Source organism: Vipera berus (genome assembly GCF_964194415.1).
Source record: "Vipera berus genome assembly, chromosome: 2".
Taxonomy (NCBI): Eukaryota; Metazoa; Chordata; class Lepidosauria; order Squamata; family Viperidae; genus Vipera; species Vipera berus.
Genome location: NC_138203.1, coordinates 121,040,134 through 121,063,455, shown reverse-complemented (window position 1 = coordinate 121,063,455; position 23,322 = coordinate 121,040,134). Strand labels below are relative to the sequence as shown.

Below are 23,322 nucleotides of genomic sequence, written 5' to 3'. Positions count from 1 at the left end.
GTCTCTGCCCCCTCCCGCCGGGCTGAGGCTCGCCTAGGGCTTGCTCGGAGTGCGCAGTGCCTCTGCAACGACGGCAGGAGCCGGAGGAACAGGCGGCTCGCTCGGGGCTGGAGAAGGCAGGCGGCGGCGGCGGCGGCAGTAAAAGCGGCGACGGCGACGGCGGCGACTCCTCCCTCTCTTCCTGCTCTTCCCCCTCGGACTCCCGCAGGCAGGATGGTGGCCGTAGCCCTGCAGCCCTCTGCGGGCCGCGGGGCGGGTCTGTAGCTGGCGTGGGGTGGTGCCCTTTGCAGCAATCGGGAGCCGAAGGCGCCGGGCGCCGGGCGCAGCGCAAAGCGCCCGGGCGCCCCTTTTCCTCTCGCTCTCCATGGACGGGGGAGCGGGAGGTGGCCCCGGGCTGCCCGGCTCTGAAAACCCCAACCGCGCCGTGGAATATCTGCTGGAGCTCAACAACATCATCGAGAGCCAGCAGAAGCTCTTGGAAACCCAGCGGCGGCGGATCGAGGAGCTCGAAGGGCAGCTGGAGCAACTGAGCCAAGAGAACCGGGACCTGCGGGAAGGAGACCGGGAGCGACACCGAGATCGGGACCGGGAGCGGGACGGGCAGTATCACCACAAAGAGAGGGAGAGCCACTATCAGAACCGCGCGGATCGAGACGGGCAGTACCAGAACCGGGAAGGCCAGTTTCCCAACCGCGAGAACCGGACGGAGCGCGAAGCTCCGTACTCGAACCGAGCCGACCGGGAGAGTCAATACCAAAGCAGAGCCGACCGGGAAGGGCAGAACCAGTATCAGCATCGGGACAAGGAACGAGATCTACAGCACTATGGAAACCGGGATGGGCAGTACCAGAACCGGGAGAGCCACTACAGGGAGCCCTGCCAGTTGCATCGAGAGCGGGCGCCGCAGTGCCATCAGGCTCGGGAGAAGGAGCACGAATACCCTCGACCACCCCGGGAAAGGGAGAGGGGGCAGCTGAACCGTGGGGCGTCGCGGAGCTCCAGTCCTGGGGCAGGCGGAGGCCACAGCACCAGTGCCAGTACCAGCCCAGCCACCACGCTGCAGAGAAAGTAAGAAGCTGGTCCCAGCCTTTGCAGCCCCCTGACCTAGTGCCCTGCCTGCTCCCCTCCTTCCCTGTAGCTTTCTGGCCCAGCAGGGCAGGCAGATTCCAGGAGTTCGTTGGGGTCGAGGTGACCATTGGTGGTGCTGGCTGAGTCGTTTACAGTCAGAGAATCGGGGTGCGTGCAGCATCACAAGGGACCATGGGGAACCCTTTGGAGGATGGTGCGGTGCAGTGCTTGGGTGGTGGTGGCGGTGGAGGGAAATCAAAATATCATAGGGTCTGCTCTCTTGTCACCTTTCTGCCCTACTTTGTTCCCTCCATTCTAGGCTTTTGAATCTTGTTACAGTTAAAACCTGCCCCGCCATACATACACAAACACACACCAACTGCCTCCATCACCTATAATTAGGTGGATGGTGCTCTGCTATGCCACCCTCAGTGGGGTCTGTTTTGTTTCCTCAGCTGATTTTCCTTACTAGATCCCTGCATTGAACCCTGCGTAGGACCCCTCCCCCCCCCACTGCAGGCTGCTCCTTGGCCAGTTGCCCAGAAGCTTCTGAGGCCCCATTCTCTTTCTTTGGCCCTTCAAACTTCAACCTTACTTTCAAGCACCACTTTCCCTGATTCAGCACATTTTTGCTTTCCTAACTTGCCAACCTGGATTTTTTTCCTTCAACACTTTGCTGGGGCTTGACTCTCTCAATTTTCTGCAGAGAAGGGAAGACACGCATAAAAGGTCCTTCTCGCTGCAGCGGACCACTCCAGGGAGTGCTCTCTCTTGCCAGCCTGGTGTGGCTCACCCCTATAAACCCCAAATTTAAAATTAAACTTAATATTCATACTTTCCAAAAACTCGTGAATTCTTTTTTTCATATTGGTGCTCCTACATGTTTTCCTCCACACCTTTCGTGGCTCTTCCCTCCCTCGCTCCCTATAGAAACCCATAGAGGGCAAAGAGTTATTCTTAAATGAAAGTACATAGCAACCCCAGTGAGCTTCTGTTTCCTGAATCCTCAGATGAATTCTTTCATTTATTTCCTGGAGTGATAGGGAAGAGCCTTTCAATAGAATAAAACCCTCTTCTTCTGCTACCTACGTACTGTGTTCTTCTGTCTCTTTTGTTTGGGACATGTTTAGTAAGGCCTTGTCTTTCTTTCTGCCTAGTTTGCAGTACTCGTACGCACTTGTATCCATGTCTCTTTGCGTCTTGCCAATCTTTAGCGGCCAGTCTTCCTCCAGAGCTTCCTCTAATGGGGTAACTCACAATCTGGACACTTCCCACTGCCATTGAACTGGGCCTGGTGGGATCTGACTTCAATTAGCTCCAGCAGAGAGAGTTGGTGTTGAACTAAGGCACCAGAAACTAGGCATGCATTGGATGTGGGTGTGAAACGGTACTGCATGGGCTGTGTGGTTCATGACATGTGTTGAGGGATTGAGTTCAGGAAAATGTGATCCCTGGGTGGGGAAGAGAAGATGTAGTTGATTTAAGGTGCAAGTAAAAGCATAAGTTTTGAGTGAGTTTGAGAAAAGAGCTGCCTTTCAGATGTGTTGAACTGCACTCTCATCATCCATAGCGATGCAGCCTGGAAGTGATGGTGATTATCATGTATCTATTCTGGGGGAAACAGCTTTGAAAAAGTGAGTGTAGTTACTAGTGTGTGAGAATCAATTATAATAATCACACATTTGGCACTATCTACATTATTACCGGAATAGCTACAGCCACGCAAGATTGGCCAGCGGTATTATATTCCTAATGAAGATTTGCAAGAGAACAGCGATGTGCCTGAAGCCTTCAGATGAGCTGTTATGAGAGGCAACATTTGCATCTTCTTACCTCCTAATATAAAGCTAGGTTATGTTATAAGGCATTATTTTCAAACTGATAATTCTATTTCTTCCAACTACTGGATTCTGACCTCAGGATTCTCAGAGCCTGCTGGGATTCCTTGTCCATGGTCTCTGTGGGATGAAATGAACAACCTACAAGCCATGTATCTCTCCTTAAACTTCATTTAAGCTCTCCCTGACTGGTTAGCTGAAACTTGGCGATGCTGTTGCCGAAGATCAGTGGCCCAGTTTTGAGGTGAATGACATAACCACATTGCTATGTATGGGGTTGGTTGAGGATTATGGGGATTGCAGTCAGACCCATCCAGAGGGTACCGGTTTGGGGAATGCTGCACTAGGGTGTCTGATCTAATGCCACGCCATCAGACTCTGTGCTCCATAATTGATAGTTCCTAGCTGGAGAATCGTAGCATTTGAATGCCAGCAGCACTGCATCTGGGACATGGATTTTAGAACAGGATCGACTCTCGTGGTCCACAAACTTGGATTGAAAGCTAACAAGCAACTAGGCCCGAAGAATTGAGCATCTTCCCTCAGAAGGAATGGATATAGTGGTGGCTGTGTGGGGTAGGAATTGATGGATCCAGCCATTCCTGTTCTTTCTCACTCTCCTCATTGCCGCCTCCTTTTTCTGGTTAGAAATTAGCAAAGTGGTTTGATGCTGCAAATGACTTAAAATCAGCACAAATGTGTCTTGCCATTCCCGCCCACTCCCTACCAACACTGAGGAGGTTTAAAAAAAAACAAAGCCTGAAGTAGCAATGCGGGTGGGGTGGGGGGAAATGACTGATCCTCTTCTCCACGCTGGCAGAAAACTAGAAATGACTAGAGACAGTCCTTCTTTCCTCAACCGAACTAATAACTATGACTTTCCTTTGTTTTTATTCTGAGCAGGGAAATAAGTTCAGTCTCTTAAGATCTAGCCAGTAACTCAGTTAGTTTAGCTTAATAGTTAAAAGTGTGGCTTATGCACCTTATCTGAAAGCCCCTTTTCAGGTTTCATTTCAGCTCTAAACTTGTTCAGTGGTCTTAAACCTTTATTCATCTTTTGGCTCTTCATTTGCAATAGGGAGATATTTAATACCACTTTATCTTAAAAGGCCAAGGTAGAGGAGAAAACAGGCATGCTTGCCTTGATAAATAGTCATTTTCATCTGTGGTTGCTTAGTGTTGTGAATAATAGCTTCCTACAGCATGCAGAGAGCAGTGGAAGTCTTCCAGTCACCCAATCCCTATCAACCTCTGTGAGGGGGTGGGGTAAGGGTGAGGGTGTCTGTCTGTCTCTACTGCCTTTTACACTGCTTCCAAATGGAGTGTTTGCAAGGGAATTTCTTTTTCATTGGTCTGTTGTGATTGCCGCATGTGACAAAACATGTGGCTGTTCAAATCGTCTCCCCCAGGTTTTTCTTTTTTTCTTTTTTTACAAACAGCTTTTTATAAATTTTTTGTAAACCGTTCTGGTTAATTTGCTAGAAGCACTGGGCTAGCCTGTGTTCCAGAGGCAGTTAACTCGGCAGGTTTGCTAATTCAGGAAACTGAACTGTTCACGATAAAACATACCTTGCTGGATTTGGGACATAGGAAGAGCAATCGATCGGATGCCATACTAATTGATCTCTCCTGCTATGGCTTGTAAATATGTGAATGGAAAAAGAGAAACAATAGATTCTCTGCCTCAGCACCCTTCTGGCTTTGTGCATAGCTTATCAGGTATTTCTGAGGAGTTCACTTTGTGATGCTGGCAAAACACAGGATCATTGACCCCAAGACCATGAGATAAAAGGCAAAGGGAATTAGGCATCTTTTAGAGCCAGGAATGTGGATGGTTGAAGCCAAATCTAATACAAGGAGTTTATAAATTGGCTTAGCACTGCAATTGTAATGAAGTTCATCTGTGGGCTCTATCGTGTGCTGTAGCCAACTCTCAAATACAGAACCTACTCACACAACATATCAGAACATAGCTAAATATATTTTGGTCTTCTGTATTGTGCAAACTCAACCCCATTTGCCTAGTTTATGACTAGGTTTAGCATTCAGAATAATATGAATGCTCTTTTTAAACAGGAGTTACTCCTGTTTCCTTTCTTCTTTCATTTCTAGGAGAGAAGTATACATTGTGAGGTAGGCTCATTGTTAATATTAAAAATGAGGTTGGATTTCAGGCAATATCACTATGCCAGTAACCGACTTGTATAATCCTCGATCACAATAAGAATAGAAAATGGATGGCCACATGGTGACCGTGGTGTTGAAGATATGGCCAGTCAGGCATTTTTAATCCTGTCTTACTATTAGGAAAAGAGCAGCTTAATTTTTTTAAACAATTATTTTCATTAAAGTATTTTTAACAGGATAAGAACAATACAAATTTTAGAGAAGAAACAAAAAGAATAAGTAAAATAATGGATAAGGAAGAAAAAGAAAGAAAAAAGATGAAAAAGAAATGGCTTCCAATTTTCTTAACAATGGTTATAACTGTATTTACATTTTGCCCCCCCCCTTAAGATTACATCATTTCCTTCCTTCCTAGCATACCTGAAATTTCTAATCATCAAACAACCCCTTAAATTGGAATTTAATGCTAATTCTATCGTCTTCACAAACCATTCCTCTCCACTGTTGGTATTTCCATTTTTGTGCATGTAATAGTCTCGCAGCAGTAGGCAAAGAGCAGATTAAAAGCTGCCTGTATCTAGAGGTGCTCCAGGTTGCTAACTCCCTCCCTCCCATCAGACTCCAAAAGAATGGATTCTTTCTCTCTGATATGCACACCACCAAGGACAGAAGGTAACAGAGGAGATACATTGGAGGAGAAACAAGGAAGTTATGGGCACAAAGGTATTCTCGGCAATGGACCCAGGACTGTGGTGTTCTTTTTAAGCAAGGACCGCCTGTTATAGCGCAGTGTCTAGTTTGACCTGAAATGCTCACATTAAGTTCACCGAACATTGTTGTGTTTGGGAGCTACCTAGAATTGGGCAGTAGGGCAAATGGGTGGCAATAAGTAAATACATCTTATTACACTGCCCAACTCATGCACTTTGTTTAGCAACATGAAAGGCCTCCTAACTAAAGACTGAAATGGGGTTGGGAGGAGGTCATACAGCTGTGTTCACATCTTGGTTTTGTGCAGCATTGGGGTGTGTGTGGGGGGGGGGTTGCCTGTGTGAATGATCCATTTAGAGCTTGTTCGCAGAAATTTAGCTCTGGCAACTTGGAATCATGTTAGATTTAATTCTTTTCCCAGCACCAGTAAATTTCTTGAATTACAAATCAATGTTAAGTGATCAAAGCAGAGGATCATTTTTGCATGAACTAGCTTTTTGTCAGTAAGGTCCTACGAGAGTTTAAAATCTTTCTCTTTCACTAAAAAGCAGCTGTCAGGACTGTTGAGACTACATAGCATTCTCCATAGCCCAATAATATTATGGCCATTTATTCTATACAAACATAGAAGGCAATAGCTACTCATCATGGATTGTTTGGGCATGTTAGTGTCAGGGTGCATTGTGGGCTGCTTTGCTGGGTGTTGTGGTTGTCTGCATGAAAACAATCTTGCCTACCCTTGGGGAGGTTGCTCAGCAGCTGTTCCTGCAGCTGTTTCTCCAGCAAGCAGCCACTTTTTGCATCTTGAAAAAGCAATACATCCCTTTATAAACAGCTCTGCCTCTCTTCCATCCCTAGAGACAGAATCTTTTATAGGTCAGTCACCAGGTCTATATTTACCTGAGAATAAGTCTCACTGAATTCCTTTATTCCTGAACAAGTAAACATGAATTGCAATTGCCCCACCCAGATTGCACTTTCAATAGGATCTGAAGCCAGTAGTACAATACTTCAGTAGGCTCCAACCCAGCTCTTTTAGAGCAAGCTCCTTCCTGGCTTGTTAACAAAATAGATAGTAGCTCTAGGTTGGAGCATGGATTAGTCCTAAACCAAAAAGCAACTGCAAGTGAACACTGAGTAAAAAAAAAACGCTCAGATAACTTTGTAGGCCAGAATTTATTTTATTGCCATCAGATTATTCTAAATGTAAACTTGAGTGTAAGTCCTGTGAATGGAATGATAGAAATGCGAATCTGAATTTATATCCCTTTCCAATATATTTCCACTAATTGCTGCTAAAATGCTGTCACAGCCTGCTGACTTGAATGCGCCCTAAAATAAAAAATACATATTTTTTGCTTACTAAAATATTTTATAGCAGTGTCTGCTGCAGCAAGCCTCAAAAGGAAAAAAGGCAATATATGTGTGGTGCTAACGATTTAAAATACTTAAATACTTGTATCCCAATGTTTGACGCAAGTATACAGTTCATGGTATTACAGACATAATATCTTGGCGTGTATTTCTCCACTTGCCTCCCCTTTGTCCTTTACAAATCCTGATGGCAATTACCAGATGCTAGGAGGTCCCAGGGGACGCGGTGGCTCAGTGGGTTAGGACGCTGAGCTTGTCGATCAGAAGGTCGGCAGTTTGGCGGGTCGAATCCCGAGTGCCGCATAACAGAGTGAGCGCCTGTTACTCGTCCCAGCTTCTGCCAACCTAGCAGTTCGAAAGCACGTAAAAATGCAAGTAGAAAAATAGGGATCACCACGGTGGGAAGGTAACAGCGTTCCGTGCGCCTTTGGCGTCTAGTCATGCCAGCCACATGACCACGGAGACGTCCTCGGACAAGCGCTGGCTCTTCGGCTTCGAAATGGAGATGAGAGTCGGAAACGACTAGCACGCATGTACGGGGGAACCTTTCCCTTTCCCTTTGCTAGGAGGTCCCATCAACATCAATTATAATCTATGATAACTTAGTTGGAAGGGAATTCAAATGGACAAGTTTTTAATGAGTGCAAAAGAGAGATAAGGCAATGGACAAGGTGGGATTTTCTTTCCCACTATATAGAAAAGAAGCAGTCTGGCACCACAATGGTACTTCATCGGTGGCGCTTGACTGCAGTTTTTCTGCATGAGGTGCTGAACACAAGAAAACCAAATAACATTGTAGTATCAAAACACTATAAGAATATAGAAATTGTCAGCTAGAACTATATTTGGAAACTACAATTTCATATTCCAAGCAGTGCCTGTATTATGCTTCTCTTTTTGAGGAAGGAACCCTTGATTACGTAAAAGTGTAAAGCACTGTGGAGCAGTATCTACGTCTTAAGTGCTATTGCTATTACGTCCATAAAGTTATTTTTGATTCCTAGAGACCACATAGATAGATTTTTCTCTATGATGATCAGTCCCTAACCTGATCCTTCAGGTCTTCCATCAGTGCAACCATCACCGCTGTAATTGAGTCCATCCATCTTGCTGCTGGTCATCTTCTCTCCACCTTTGTAAGAAGCATCAGAGCCTTCTCCAGAGAGATAGGCCCTTGCACGATGTCTCTTGAAGCCCAAAGTAAGAGGGAGAGGAAGAAGAGAATCTTCCCCATCAAATGTTCTTTTACATTTAGTTGCTTCCCATGCTGTTAGGAAAGAAGGTAGTTCATCAGGATTTTTGCATGTGTGATTTATTTTATTTACTTGCAGTGGTGAAAACCATAAGCACTGGTACCATGCTACTTAGGAAAGCAGGTTAGTGTCCCACCTAGGGGCGGTGGTTTCTCAGTTAGGAGAGAATTGGTTTGGTTCAGGGAGGAGAGGAAAGAGGAACGGACTGCAGATCTTTTCTTGCATGTATTGCTTAAAATGTTTCCCAGTTTGAGGGGGAGGAGCTATTTCAAGATGGCAAATGAGATGTGTCTTGTCCGTGATTTGGGCCTCTGTCTTTTTAAACTTGGATTTAATCCCAGAATGGAAGGAAGGATGCACACATTTGAAATTGAAGCTATATGGCAAAGAAAGAGTAAAACTGCTGCATGATGAAGCTCCATTGGCTCTACCGCAGATGTAGGCAAAGCTTTAATTCAAGAGAGGCTGGTTGTTTCTTTGTTTTCAGATGCCCGGGACATAAATAAATAGAAGATCATTTTGGAGCATACCTAGAGTGCACTTATCTTATCTTTGGGTGAATTGGGCTCCTGACATTGCAGGGCAGGAATTGCAGAGTTACCCAAGCTGAGAAGTGCACATTTGTAGTACAGTAAGTGTACATACCTTTAATTAAACAAAATATAACAGCATCTTGCAACATTGCAAAAAAAAAAACCTGTTAAGAAATTTAGAGATCCAATGTAGTCTACAACATGAGAACTGTAATTTCCCCCTTCTGTATAGATTTGCCTCACTTCTTGCCACCTAAATAAAAATAGCTCCACTAAAGGTATACACTCTTCATGATATAGTACTTAGCATGTACATCATGCTCTGATTATTCAAATTACATTGCATACATCATTTTACTAATTTTTGAAAGAAGCAATAATGTAGTTTTATATTAATTTTCTGAGAATAGAATAGCTCAAGCAGGAGAATCTATACCATCTCAGACAAGTGACTGTCTAGCCTCTTCTTTAAAATCTCCAGTGATGGATTTCTGGGGGTAAGCTGTTCCACTGGTTAATTGTCCTCACTGTCAGGAAGTTTCTCCTTAATTCCAGGTTGCTTCTCTCTTTGTTCAGTTTCCAACCATTGTTTCTTGTCCTGCCCTCTGGAGAATAAGTTGACTCCCCTCTTCTTTCTGGCAGCCCCTCAAATACTGGAACACTGCTATCATGTCTCCCCTATTTCTTCTTTTCTTTAGACTAGCCAGACCCAAAGTCCTACAGCCGTATGTTTTAGTCTCCAGGCCTTTTATTATCTTAGTTGCTCTGCTTTGAACTTTTTCCAAGGTCTCAACACCTTTTTTGTAGTATGGTGACCAAAATTGGCTGCAGTATGCCAGGTGTGGTCTCACTAGGGATTTATAAAGCGGTACTAATACTTCTCATGATCTTGATTCTATGCCTCATGTAGAAAATGTTTGCATAAACATTTTCTTGTTTCATAAATCTTAGTAGTTACAATGCTAAACCATCTTTGGAAGCAGTAGATTTCATTTTGGACTGCCAAAAAAGCCAACACAGTGCTAGGCTGCATTAAAAGAGGGATAGAATCAAGATCAAGTGAAGTACTAATACCACTTTACAATGCCTTGGTAAGGCCACACCTGGAATATTGCATCCAGTTTTGGTCACCACGATGTAAAAAAGATGTCAAGACTCTAGAAAGGGTACAGAGAAGAGCAACAAAGATGATTGGGGGACTGGAGGCTAAAACATATAGGGAACGGTTGCTGGAATTGGGTATGTGTAGTTTAATGAAGAGAAGGGTGAGGGGTGACATGATAGCAGTATTCCAATATCTCAGGGGCTACCACAAAGAAGAGGGAGTCAAGCTATTCTCCAAAGCACCTGAAAGCAGGACAAGAAGCAACGGATGGAAACTAATCAAGGAGAGAAGCAACCTAGAACTAAGGAGAAACTTCCTGACAGTTAGAACAATTAACCAGTGAAACAACCTGCCTCCAGAAGTGGTGAATGCTCCAACACTGGAAGTTTTTAAGAGGAGACTGGACAGCCATTTGCCTGAAATGGTTATAGGGTTTCCTGCCTGAGCAGGGGGTGGACTAGATGACCTGTAAGGTCCCTTCCAAATAATAATAATAATAATAATAATAATAATAATAATAATAATAATAATAATAATCATCATCATCATCATCATCATCATCATCATCATCATCATCATCATCATCATCTTAGGTTAATCACAAATGTTCACTTTCTAGTACTTGCTGTATATCAACTGTATCTCTCTGCTCCAAGGGATCAAGAGAAAGTGGAAAGTATATAGGTAGTCCTCAACTTATGATTACTTGTTTAGTGATAATTCAAAGTTACAATGGCACTGAAAAGAGTGACTTACAACCAGTCCTCACATTATGTCCATTGCAGCATCCCCACAGTCATGTGATCGGACTTTGGGCATTTGACAACTGGCACATATTTGTGATGGTTCCAGGGTTATGTAATTGCCATTTGTGACTTTCCTAGCTGGCTTCTGACAAGCCAAATCAATGGAAAGCTGGATTCACTTAACGAACATGTAATTTGTTTAACAACTGTGGTTAAAAGGTCATACAGTCTGGTGCAACTCACTTAACATCTTGCTAACCACCTTGCTTAGCAGTGGAAATTCTGGTCCCAATGCTGATTATATATCAAGGACTGCCTATATGTCAGTTGGGAGAATTTGGGGAGTTAAAATCCACACATCTTAAAGTTGTCAAGGTTGAAAAATACTGGTATGCAAAATCCTGAGTACTTCCACATATCCCTCCTGTAACCCTTGTGAATGCTAGGATCTGAATAGTTCCTAAAGCTAAATATGTATATAATCACTACATTGGGAAAGGCTGTGAGTTCAGTTCTTGATAGAGGGTTTAAATTTTAAGCCGTCTAGAATAGCATCTGGCTATCTATCTAAATCCTAAATAGTTTGAAACTGGTCACATGGTAGTGCATATAGCTATTCGCCCTACGCACAGTCACTCATGCGCTCGTGACCTCTCGGATAGACTACTGCAATGCTCTCTACATGGGGCTGCCCTTGAATGCCACTCGGAGGTTCCAGCTGGTGCAGAATGCAGCCGCGCAAGTTGTGATGGGGGGGGTCTCCCGATACACCCATGTAACACCTCTGCTCCGCGAGCTGCATTGGCTTCCAGTTGTCTTCCGAGTGAGATTCAAGGTGCTGGTGATGACCTATAAAGCCCTAAATGGCATGGGTCCGGGTTATTTACAGGAGCACCTCTTGCCGGCGTTAACTTCCCATCGCCCTGTGCGTTCCCACAGAGAGGGCCTCCTCAGGGTGCCTTCGGTCAGGGAATGTCGACTGGCGGCTCCCAGGGGGAGAGCATTCTCTGTGGGCCCGCCTGCCCTGTGGAATCAGCTTCCAGTTGAGCTTCGGATGGCTCCCGACCTTCGCTCGTTTCGCCGCGACCTGAACACTTGGTTGTTTGAACAGGCCGGCCTGGACTGAGGGATTGGATTTTAGAGTTATATTTTAAAAAATTTAAATTTTAGAATGTATTTATTACTTAGGGCTATTGATTTAATCTTATTTTAATTTTTATATCTTGTGTGTTGTTAGTGTTCTTTGCCCTGTACACCGCCCCGAGTCCTTGGAGAGGGGCGGTATATAAATCTAATAAAATAAAAAATAAAAAAAATATTCGTCAAAAGTGAGACCTGCACGCAGTAGATTTAATGTTCAGGCTTTGCATTTATTTTCCTGCCTCTATTATGCAATGATCTGGATGGCCCTTTGGGTGGGAGGACGAGTTCCATCTTTGTCTTGTTTCAGCAACAACTAGCTTTCTTTTTTCTTCTGAGAATGAACAACCTACCCCCTGAAATCTAGCTTCAGAAGTAAAGGAAACCTCCAACATTCTGAAAGAAAGCAGTTGCAAACCCTTTGATGTTGCTCCCAGGAAAGTCACAGGGCTGTATCAATGAAGTCCCCAGGAAGAGTTGGCTTGACTCAAAGAAGTCTTTGCATTGTGTCCTGTGCTGTCTCTTGCGTGACCTAGAAAACCCTAAATAAGAAGCAGAGGGGTTATTTCTTAGCTGCATTACACATAGAGGCTCGCAGGCATGTTTCTGACCGTCCTTGGGTATGATCCTGTTGTTCAAACACACCTGGTATGTAAATAGACTTACTGGGTAAAATTGACAATTAAGGCTGTGTAAAGCTGAGATTTGTTTGGGCATACAGAAAGGAGATTGTCATCCCATATCATTTTGTAATGCTTATCAGTGGCCTGGACACGTGTGTCATATCTCTGCCAATGAAATGACACTAAAGAGGCTCTCTACTGTCTTGCTCCAGCCCAGGGTATCTGTTAGCATTGCCTGCAATTTGCCTGGATGAGGTAATTCTAGGAATAAACCTGTTTAGGCTGCAAAAATCCAGATGACCGCTAGGTGGCAACAAAGGAACACAGCAAATCCAAACTCCTTGTCGCTGCTTAAGGTTGTCTGAATTCATGTGATCCATATATAGTGTTGTTGTTGTTAGCTGCGAAGTCGTGTCCGACCCATCGCGACCCTATGGACAACATTCCTCCAGGCCTTCCTGTCCTCTACCATCTTCTGGAGTCCATTTAAGCTCGCGCCTACTGCTTCAGTGACTCCATCCAGCCACCTCATTCTCTGTCGTCCCCTTCTTCTATTGCCCTCGATCTTTCCCAGCATTAGGCTCTTCTCCAGTGAGTCCTTCCTTCTCATTAGGTGGCCAAAGTACTTGAGTTTTAGCTTCAGAATCTGGCCTTCTAAAGAGCAGTCAGGATTGATCTCCTCTAGGACTGACCGGTTTGATCGCCTTGCAGTCCAAGGGACTCGCAGGAGTCTTCTCCAGCACCACAGTTCAAAGGCCTCAATTCTTTGGCGCTCAGCCTTTCTTATGGTCCAACTTTCACTGCCATACATTGCAACTGGGAAGACCATAGCCTTGACTATACACACTTTTGTTGACAGGGTGATGTCTCTGCTTTTTAGTGTGCTGTCTAGATTTGCCATGGCTTTCCTCCCCAGGAGCAAGCGTCTTTTAATTTCTTGGCTACAGTCCCCGTCTGCAGTGATCTTGGAGCCCAGGAAAATAAAATCTGTCACTACCTCCATTTCTTCCCCATCTATTTGCCAGGAATTGAGAGGGCCAGATGCCATGATCTTGGTTTTCTTAATGTTAAGTTTCAACCCAAGTTTTGCACTCTCCTTCTTCACCTGCAACAAGAGGCTCTTTAGTTCTTCTTCACTTTCTGCCATTAGAGTGGTATCATCTGCGTATCTTAGGTTGTTGATATTTCTTCCAGCAATCTTAATTCCAACTTTTGATTCATCTAGCCCTGCCTTTCTCATGATGTGCTCTGCATATAAGTTAAATAGGCAGGGCGACAGTATACAGCCTTGCCGGACTCCTTTCCCAATTTTGAACCAATCAGTGGTTCCGTGTCCAGTTCTCACTGTTGCTTCTTGACCCGCATATAGGTTTCTCAAGAGACAAATAAGATGGTCTGGTACTCCCATCTCTTTAAGAACTTGCCACAGTTTGTTGTGATCCACACAATCAAAGGCTTTAGCATAGTCAATGAAGCAGAAGTAGATGTTTTTCTGGAACTCCCTAGCTTTCTCCATGATCCAGCGTATATTGGCAATTTGATCTCTAGTTCCTCTGCCTCTTCGAAATCCTGCCTGTACTTCTGGTAGTTCTCGATCCACATACTGCTGAAGTCTAGCTTGTAGGATTTTAAGCATGACTTTACTAGCATGAGAAATGAGTGCAATGGTGCGATAGTTTGAACATTCTTTGGCACTGCCTTTCTTTGGAATTGGAATGTAAACTGATCTTTTCCAATCCTGTGGCCACTGTTGAGTTTTCCAAATTTGCTGGCAAATTGAGTGTAGCACTTTTACTGCATTGTCTTTTAAGATTTTGAATAGCTCAGCTGGAATACTGTCACTTCCACTAGCTTTGTTGTTGCTCAGTTTTTCTAAGGCCCACTTCACTTCACATTCTAGGATGTCTGGCTCAAGGTCAGTGACCACCTCATTGTGATTATCAGGGACGTTAAGCTCATTCTTGTATAGTTCTTCTGTGTAATTTTGCCACCTCTTCTTAATCTCTTCTGCCTCTGTTAGGTCCCTGCCATTTTGGTCCTTTATCATGCCCATTTTTGCATTAAACGTGCCCTTCATTTCTCCAATTTTCTTGAAAAGATCTCTGGTCCTCCCATATATAGTACGGTAGTCCAAATCTTGTGTGGATCACTAAGCTTGACAAATACACCATTCTTGTGGGTAAATTGTAAGGGGCAAGATTTCAGCTTCCCTCTCAGCTCAGGAGTTTTCTGTGTAGCTACCTCCAAAAGAAACAAATAGGATCTAATCATTTAACATGTTAGCTGCCACCTGCATTCTGGAGTGGTGTAACCCACACCCAGGCTTAATACCCCACAAACCTACTTCTTCCTGAGGCAAACCAGATTAATTAAATTGCAATATTATTACTTCAGATAACATTTCCTCCCTTCAATAATTCAGAAAAGCCCTTCATTATAACACACACATGTATGTAATCAAAGAAATAAATGAAGCTATTTAAATTATGCAAATACTACCCTAGTTCATAGTACCTGCTTTTGTGGTAGCTATATGTATGTCTTGGTAGCGGGTGTGACATTGATGTGGATGCAATCACTGTCCTGGATGCAATTTTAAGAGGACCTTGTATGCACTAAGCCACCATTATCAAACTCGCCACATCACGTGATGTGTTGCAACATATCGCGACTTTTTTTGCATTACCAGAGCTGGAGTGGGCGCAGCCTCCATATGATGCAACCGGCCTGCAGGCCGGAAGTTTTACACCCCTGCACTAAGCTATCCTCGTTTTTGCTATAGAGCAGGGATCCTCAACCCCCAGTCCGTGGACCGGTACTGGGCCGCGTCATGCCAACAACCGGTCCACATAAACAACCAAAGCCCCATTCGTGGGATGCAGGCAGCACACAAAACCATGCCCTCTCCAGTCTGTGGAAAAACCTTTCTCCATGGAACCGGTCCCCAAAAGGTTGGGGACCTCTGGCATACAGTAATATTCCTATACTAAATCAGTCATTCAACAATAAATCTTAAGTTATAAAACACAGTATAGATTTCTCTCAGTGGTGAAATCCAAATCCAGCCAATTTTATACCAAACCATGATTTAACAGGTTGTGCAAGTCAGGTTACAAAGCTTGAGTTACTTTGTGGAAGAATTACACATTCTAATCTTTCTTCAAACAACTGAACCAGAATTCTCTTTCTTTTATTCTTTTATAAAAGGCAGCACAGACAATGGTGACATAGCATTCAGCCAGTCTCTTTCTGGCAAATCCAGAATGAGTTAAGTGTTTCCGGCTCAGAGATAAAAGACCTCAAATAGTTTGATTACCAGAATTCCTACTGGGATCAGGGTGATATGCAGGGCTTTTTTTCTCATAGAATGCTCAGAACGGAGTTCCGGCACCTTTTTTGGATGGAACCTCGTAGGGTAGGCAAGGCGGGTTGTATGACATGTGTGAGTTCCGGCACCTTTTTCTTTTACAAAAAAAGCACTGGTGATATGTATTATAACGATAAAACATGGGAGGGGCAGGATAGCAAATCCCCTTGAGGAAAGGTCACAATGATACGTATGCTCTGAATCTTGCGGACTGTCAATTTGGGAAGAGTGATTATTGCTTTGACTAGGAGGGATTACTTAGCATTTGACAGACACAGATTCATATGGGAGAATCTCATAATTATTAGAAGTTAATTAACTAAATGAACTCTCATTGCAATCTTATTTTTTCCCAGTCTACTTTCCCTGAGGTGGGTAATTTAGAGTAAGGCTGCCATAATATCAGAATTCTTCCATAAACAGATGTAGGCCTGAGAAATGTGAAAAAACATGGCTTGTTCAATACTGCTTTAATGAATAAACCACAGTTGGTTGGGTTCATGCAACATTGTAAGTCATACACTCTTATTTACCAGCCCCCATGGGTGAGTTCACAAACTTCCCAGGTATAGTGGGTTACTTTTGTCTTAATGCAATACATGAATTAAAGCTTTATTTGCCATATTATTTAATCCTGTCATCTTCGTTTTATTTACAAAGGTGTGGTTGCATGTGAAGTAATTATTTATAAGCTTTCTAGTAGCAGGGAACCTTTATTGGTCTGTACTTCCTGCTTAGCCATAATGTGATTTGTTTGGTTTTGTAATTCTGTGTTGATGGCTTAGCATGATGTATGCTAAGCCACTGTGACTTATTCAATAAGCCATGGTTAAAATAAATCATGGCACAGTGCAATGTATGAACCTAGCTATGGCTATTTCTTCCCAAGAGCTTCTGGCATCTTCCTTTGAACCTCTGCAGGTTAAAAGTGTTTTGAGGACATGCTTGTTTCACAGAAGATGATGCTCAGAGCCAGTTAATCCAGCAGTTACTTCCTGAGAAGAGAAAATGCAGTCTGATCAGCGTTTCTCTCTGACCAAACATTTTAACCAGGGAGGATAGTTAGTGATGGGCAAGGTGTCCTAAATGAAGCTTGTTTGCCTTGTTTTTTTGTTCTTACTGAATTTCATAGAGTAAAATCATAACAAATATATCAGGGATGGGTGTGAGCTTGGTCCCTGTGGCAGCCTAAATCCTTTGGGGAAATGCGGTGGGCTCTGTTGGCAAAAAATGACCACAGGTCATAGGTATGAAACTCAAGGCAGGATCTAGCACTCCTTCCATAGAAAGCAATCCCCCAAATACTGCTGTGGTTTTCTTACCCAGGCCTTGTTGCTATTTTGTTTTCCCAGCAACCCCCCCCCCCCAGCCCAATTCCTCTCCTGCTGCTGCATAGGGCTGCTTCTGAATCAGTCTGCCTGTCGTTTTCAATTAGGGAGCATCTCCATTGCAGACTGGCTGGCTGGCCATGACAGGGACAGCAAGGTTTGATTTGCAGCAGGGGGGCACTGAGCTGCATCAGGAGAGGGCTGTAATATGCAGCTAGGCAGAGCTCCTGGCAAGGCAGGACATGCTCTAGAGAAGAACTGACATACCTACATAAGCTCACAGCCTTGCATTCAGTAGTGATTATCTGCAGTAACATTGTATGTGGCATCCCTTCATTCCCCTGCATGCAACAGCTAAAGGAAAGTACAGGTCTCATTGCCTGCACAAGTGTGTACAGAAAGAATAAAGGAAGCGTTTAGAAAAAACAGTGTCATGACTTTGATTGGTTTAACTGTTGACACACCTGGCACATTTTGTCCTAACGCCTTTATAAGCCTGTAGACTTTTCTCTCATTATGTGAAGTTCTGCAAGAATGAAAGTGAAAGTTCCGGTTGAATTTAAACAGAGTTTAGCCATTATTTACATTACAGATTCTGAGTAGGGGAAGGGGCTCTCCCAATTATCAATTTGGCCAATTACAATTTGCTGCCTAATCTGATGGTCATGCTGGTACCATTTACTTTCCCTTGATTTCACTTATAAAGGACATCCATTTGGGAGGAATTAAAGAAGGCAAGATAGCAGCCATATTGGCCCCTTTAGATATCCGCCAGGTCAAGAAACAGGCATGGCAGCTATCCCAACAATGCTCTTATTCTAGTGGGGTACAGGAGCAGAAAAGCCTGTCACTGTCTCATCATATATCAAACAAAATATAGGATAATTTTGCATTTGTTTCTCACATTTTTCTTTTTCGCAGGACCAGGTTATCATTTTTCAGTGGCTTGTTCATTCCTTCTACATGTCCAACATCTGTGTTCCTTTACAGAAAGTGATTGAAGCCCCTCCCATTTTGGTGTGTGTTGCATGCTTGCTGCAATGTAAAAAGGAGGGAGGGGTTCAAATACATGATCATGGCTGCCAACATTTTACCCCCTTCCTCCCCCCTCCCCCCCAGGCCTGCCTCTCTCTCATACCTGAACTGAGTGGCTTGGTATTTAAAACCTTGAGAAGTTGAAATCATTTGGCTTTTCAAGTTTGTCCACATCAAAGGTCACTCGTGGCCTGTATCTCAGAAAAGGGAGCCAAGAGGAAAACTAGATTTTGATGCAATGTAATGGGAATTTAATTAAATAAATGAAAGGTCATTAATTAAATACGGTTGAAGTGAGTACCTTTTTCTGTAGCTATTTCTTTGCCTTTCTGTCACATTTTAAAAAAATCAGTTGGCATAGCACTGGGGGCCTTAAGGCCTTTGGAAGGGTCTCATGTCACCCTGCTTTAGGAGTGAGTACACAGTTGCAACAGAGAGTAAGAGCCAAGGAGTAGGAGATTCATGCTCCTCTAGCATCTATGGCCACATCGTTTTGGCCCTGGCTGCCCCCTTCTCTGACTTCAAGTATTCCAGGAGAAAAATGTTAATATGCTCTCTTCCTGGCCTGAGTATTAAACTAACCTTGATTTAGAGGAAACGGGCAAGGTGGATTAAGATAAATAACCCTAGGGGAATTTCTCCTTTAGGAATTGCTGGCTTCAATCCAGGTTCACATCAAGGAAAAGACCAGTTAGTTAAGGCAAACGACTTGAAATGAGATCTAGGCTAATTCGGGCAGCTCTAGAACTGGGACTGACAGCGTTAGGAGCGGCAGCTAAAGTTGTAATTTTTAAGGGAGTGTGTGATTTCTTTTAAAACAAACATTGCCTCAGATCAGGCAGCTGGCTCACTAACTGGTGGGCTCTGTGCAATTGTTTTCTGAGTTTCTTTTTAAAAAAAAAATTAAGTCACTCCCACTCCAAGAGCTGGTTTGGAAGGTTGCCAGGAAACCCCAGTTTATTCACATCTGAATGCTGATCTTTGCTTCCTGGGGCTGTTTTGAATGTCATCAGCTCTGGCCAGACTGAAGAGCTCAACTGAATCACCCTTCACTTACACACGTGCACGCACATGCGCACACACCACAGAGGAGGGACAGTAGTCCTGTTTTCTTTGAGCTGGGCACAAGTAAGTTGATTAGGAAGGTTTATACTTGATCTATGCTGTTTTCTTTTATTTTCTTCTCCTCCTCCTCCCTAGTTTGTTTGGCCAATTTTCTCCCTGAAAGATTTCCTAACAGAGATCAGTGTCTGGCTGAAAAAATGGCCTGCAGAGCAGAGGTCAACATGGCCCTTGGGGGATGTACAGACCGGAACCTCATGTACTCTTTGCAGCAGCCCTACAGCATCCAAGAAACTGTGCCTTCCACACAATTTCTTAGGCATCAGGCCCTAAAGCTGTGGACAAACTGCAAGGCCGGCAGGGCATGAAGCTAGTCAGGAAGGGGCAGTTGAGTTCACATCAGTGGACAGGTTGCCCGGCTCTTATTCAGAGGCAGAAAGCTGGCAGCAGATGGTGCTGCTAGCATGCTCCAGGATAGTGAGCCTGTGCCAGTTAGTCGGGGGTTCAATGAGAACTGCTTCCTGCTGCCACAGCAGCACCTGTTCTCAGGAAATCAGCCTGCTGCTTTCCTGCAATCAGTGGGGTTGGGGCCAGAGCCTCGGCATGATTGTCCAGGGGCTGCTTCTATAAATGAAGGCTAGGTGTGGAAGACAGAAAAAGTAAAGGCTTGTTTCTATTCACTGAATTTTTGATCCGAGGCTAGAATGGCTCAGGTCCCGTCAAGAACCCTGGTACTGAAATGTCATCTGGATACTCCCAAGAGAGATTGCAATAGTGAACTTTTGAACTAAAATCTTCTTCCGACATGTCAGTTCAGTGCGCAGATAGCAAAAAATAATGGGGAATAGCTTGACATAGTAAATCCAAAGTTGTCTTTAGGATTCCATATTTATTCTGTTTTTTTTTAAATCATGCAGTCTCAAAGCAGCTCATCTGGTGTGCTCCGTATGTGAAGGTTGTTGACCTCTGTTGGTTTGGAATTATGGAGGTTGCAATTTGATGTGTTTAGAAGGGACCAGGTTGGAGTGGGCTGGTTTAATCCCTGTGATCATTTCGTGCCTCAGCATGATGTGAATGGAAATGTGTCAAAAGCATCCTATCAAATCCCCCCCTCCCAAAAAAGAGCTAAACTTAAAAGGCAGGAAGGGTCTGATAAGCAAGGCTGATTACAGGGCTCTTTGGCAGGGGAGCTTCTATAGGGCAAAGATCAGAACCAGCCTTGATTGAAAGGAAAGCAGGGGAGAAAGGCAATCAAAGACAAATACATCATTTTATTTGTGTTTGTTTTAGGCTCTATAAGCTAATCTACAGTTAAGCCTGCAGTGGGACAAAAATAACTCGTGCATCAACTTCCGTTGTCTTGTTTTTGGACTTTGGCCTGATAGCGCTTCCCTCCTCCCTCCCCCCCCCACGCTACCAGGTGGAGATGACTTGTTTTTTCCTAGTTTGGTTTTTCATCAAGAAACCCAGAGGCTGATTGTTGCTTGCCAGCTCTCCTGTTTCCATGTGCTTGCACCATGGAAAAGTAATCATCTTAGGCTGGGAGAAAATGATTTTTTACCTGTTCAGTTGTGCTTGTCACACATTGTTTAGCAGCGTTCCCAAGAGAGTTGAGGCAGCTTTTATTAACACGTGGCCCCTGATCCGTAGCCTCATGTTGCAGAGTGGAGATCCTCCCTCCCGTTTGGAGGAAGGATTTTCAGATAATTTTCTTCACTTTAAATGTGTTTGATAAGTCTCAGTGGAGGATGGTATTTGCTTGCCTCAAGTTTCCCATTTTTAGGGAATAGTGCCTTTTGAGATAGTTGACTTTTCTGAAGAGAGCACAAATTTCTTAGGCATATATGCTTCGCAGTTCTGAAGACGTGTTGAATATATTGCTCACTTTCTAAAATGGGTCTAGGTGACTATCACGCTTCCCTCAAAAACCCCTAACGCTCTGAAAGATGTTTTCCAGAGGCCCAGCCATATAAAGGCACATTCGTGCAGAGAGATTTCTCTGTTGGAAGTTAAACCTCATCCTCACAGCCCTGGCATTTAAAAAAGCTTTCAAAATAAACTTCTGAGCCACAGCTTGGTTTTGCTCATCGCTAAATTGGCTCAAATTTTTGAGAGGTTTGGTATGATTTTTTTTAAAACTAGCCTGCAACTAAATGTAAATATCCTCTGATATTTTAAGAATGTGGATAAGCTCTGAATATGTAGGTCTTCACCCAAAGAATGAATAGATTAAGCCCTAACACTAGCTTAACTCTAAATGGCAGTGTTGAGGCTCTCTTTGGTTTAACAGTCAGTCTTGGGTTCCTTCACATGGAAATCAATTCTTGATCCACATATATGTAGAAAACAGCTAATAGTACTCTTCACACTTTCAGAGACATTGGGCTTAATTTCACATGCAAATCCTAGCCTCCATTTTGGGGCCCTAGAGCACCCTTGTGAGGTTGGCTGTAAACTGTGATTTGCTTAATTGCACTTTGGTTCACACAGTGTTGTATCTCTATATTGGCTTTGTGTGATGTGTGAAGCCAACTGTTTTTCCTTCATTTGTGATTCTGCTATAACAATACAGTTTTTCCTTGGCTGCTGTGGTGAAAGGTCAGAACCAGATGCTCGCTTCCCTGTTTAGAATAGCCTCATCCTGATATTTTCTCAAATCAGTTATTTTTTTCCACAGATATGTTCTAGTACGTATTTCTTAGTAAGCCCCTCTGAGAGAACTTCCAAGTTACAGGAAATTAAATCCTGAACTCCTTAGGGACATATATAGACTACATGCTTTAATTATTTTAGCAGTCACTTTCTCTTTCTAGGAACCTCTTCTCAATAGACTTTTGCTCCAGGATTTGAGGGAGCGGGTAAAGTGAGACATTTGATCCATCACTGAACAGCTCTGCCTAGTTAACCTCATTGCTTTTTGTCCCGTCCTCACTGGATCAGTTGTTCCATTGTTAAAAACAGTTTGTATAGTTTGCTTTATTTTCCCTATGTGTAGTTGATCCTTCAGTAAGCAACCCAGGGTGAACTTAGTAGCAAACATTGCCCGAGTTACACTCTCTGTTCTCTTGGCTTGACTTAATGCTGGTAGAATTATAACTCAAGGCTTATTTCCACCACCCCCCTCAATCCCCCCAGCAATTACTTAGGTAGGTGATGAGCTTACAAATAATGATATATCAAATGAAGTGCAGAAGGATTATATAAGCATAGTTTGTTCAAAAAGATTCATTTTTTAAATTTTCTATTTGCTTAGAAATCGTCCCTAAGATAATTTCTGGGGGAGTCCCCATATGTTGCTCCTATCTCACAGCTAAGCTTGCTCTTGTGAACTGTTGTTTTTATTTGTATGCAGAGTCTAAAAAACCAGTAACTTCACTGATTTTAAGCTAAAACGACTGGTGCTTATTTGGATGAATTTAGGTTAGATATGGTTACCAGAGTTGTCCACTAGGTAGCAGCAAAGATGATTTCATTTGCATCCCTTTGCTGCCATCTCCAGGTTCTTATAGATTTGGAGCAACCCAAATTTGTTAATTCTAATTTAGTGGTGAAGGAGGAACAATGAAGTAGAAAAAAACTCTTACTCAGCCCTAATTTTCTTCCTGCTTAGACGAGAAGGAAAGGAAAGCTGTTGTCCCAAATTAGTCTGTTGGGTTTCTGAAACTTTCTTTTAGGTTGCTGGTTATGTATCATAGTAACGGCTTTCTACAGGACATAATATTAGATTTGTGCTATTGCAAATGTCTGTGGGGAGGGAAGGAGCAGAGATATCCTCAGCGATAGTCACTGGCTTCAAAAGGGTGGACATGACTGGCCAATCAACGTCCTTTCCAGTGTTAGCTGCAGTGATAACCATTGCAGAAATGCATTAGTCAAATTCATTTACTAAAGCATTTTGGATATTCCATTTATGTTCTGTTCTCAGTCATGATTGTGTGATGTTACCTTAATCATCTCATCATAACTTCCCCACTCTATTGTCCAAAGCCAAGTGTGCACATTGGTAAGAGGA

At 43.5% G+C, this 23,322-nt stretch overlaps 1 protein-coding gene across 3 annotated transcripts in view; it reads left to right on the top strand.

Moving 5' to 3' along the window:
- The first annotated feature begins 209 nt into the window (after nt 1-209).
- Nucleotides 210-23,322, top strand: part of IQSEC2 (IQ motif and Sec7 domain ArfGEF 2) — a 150,687-nt gene continuing 127,574 nt past the window's right edge. For 2 of the 3 annotated variants that reach the window (XM_081320353.1, XM_081320350.1), the window contains exon 1: nt 210-1,068. In XM_081320353.1, the coding sequence (XP_081176479.1) occupies nt 365-1,068 (704 nt within the window). In that variant the 5' untranslated portion in view covers nt 210-364. Of the gene's footprint in view, nt 1,069-19,371; nt 19,377-23,322 lie in introns of those variants that run through there. The other variant, XM_081320352.1, reaches the window with a different exon arrangement.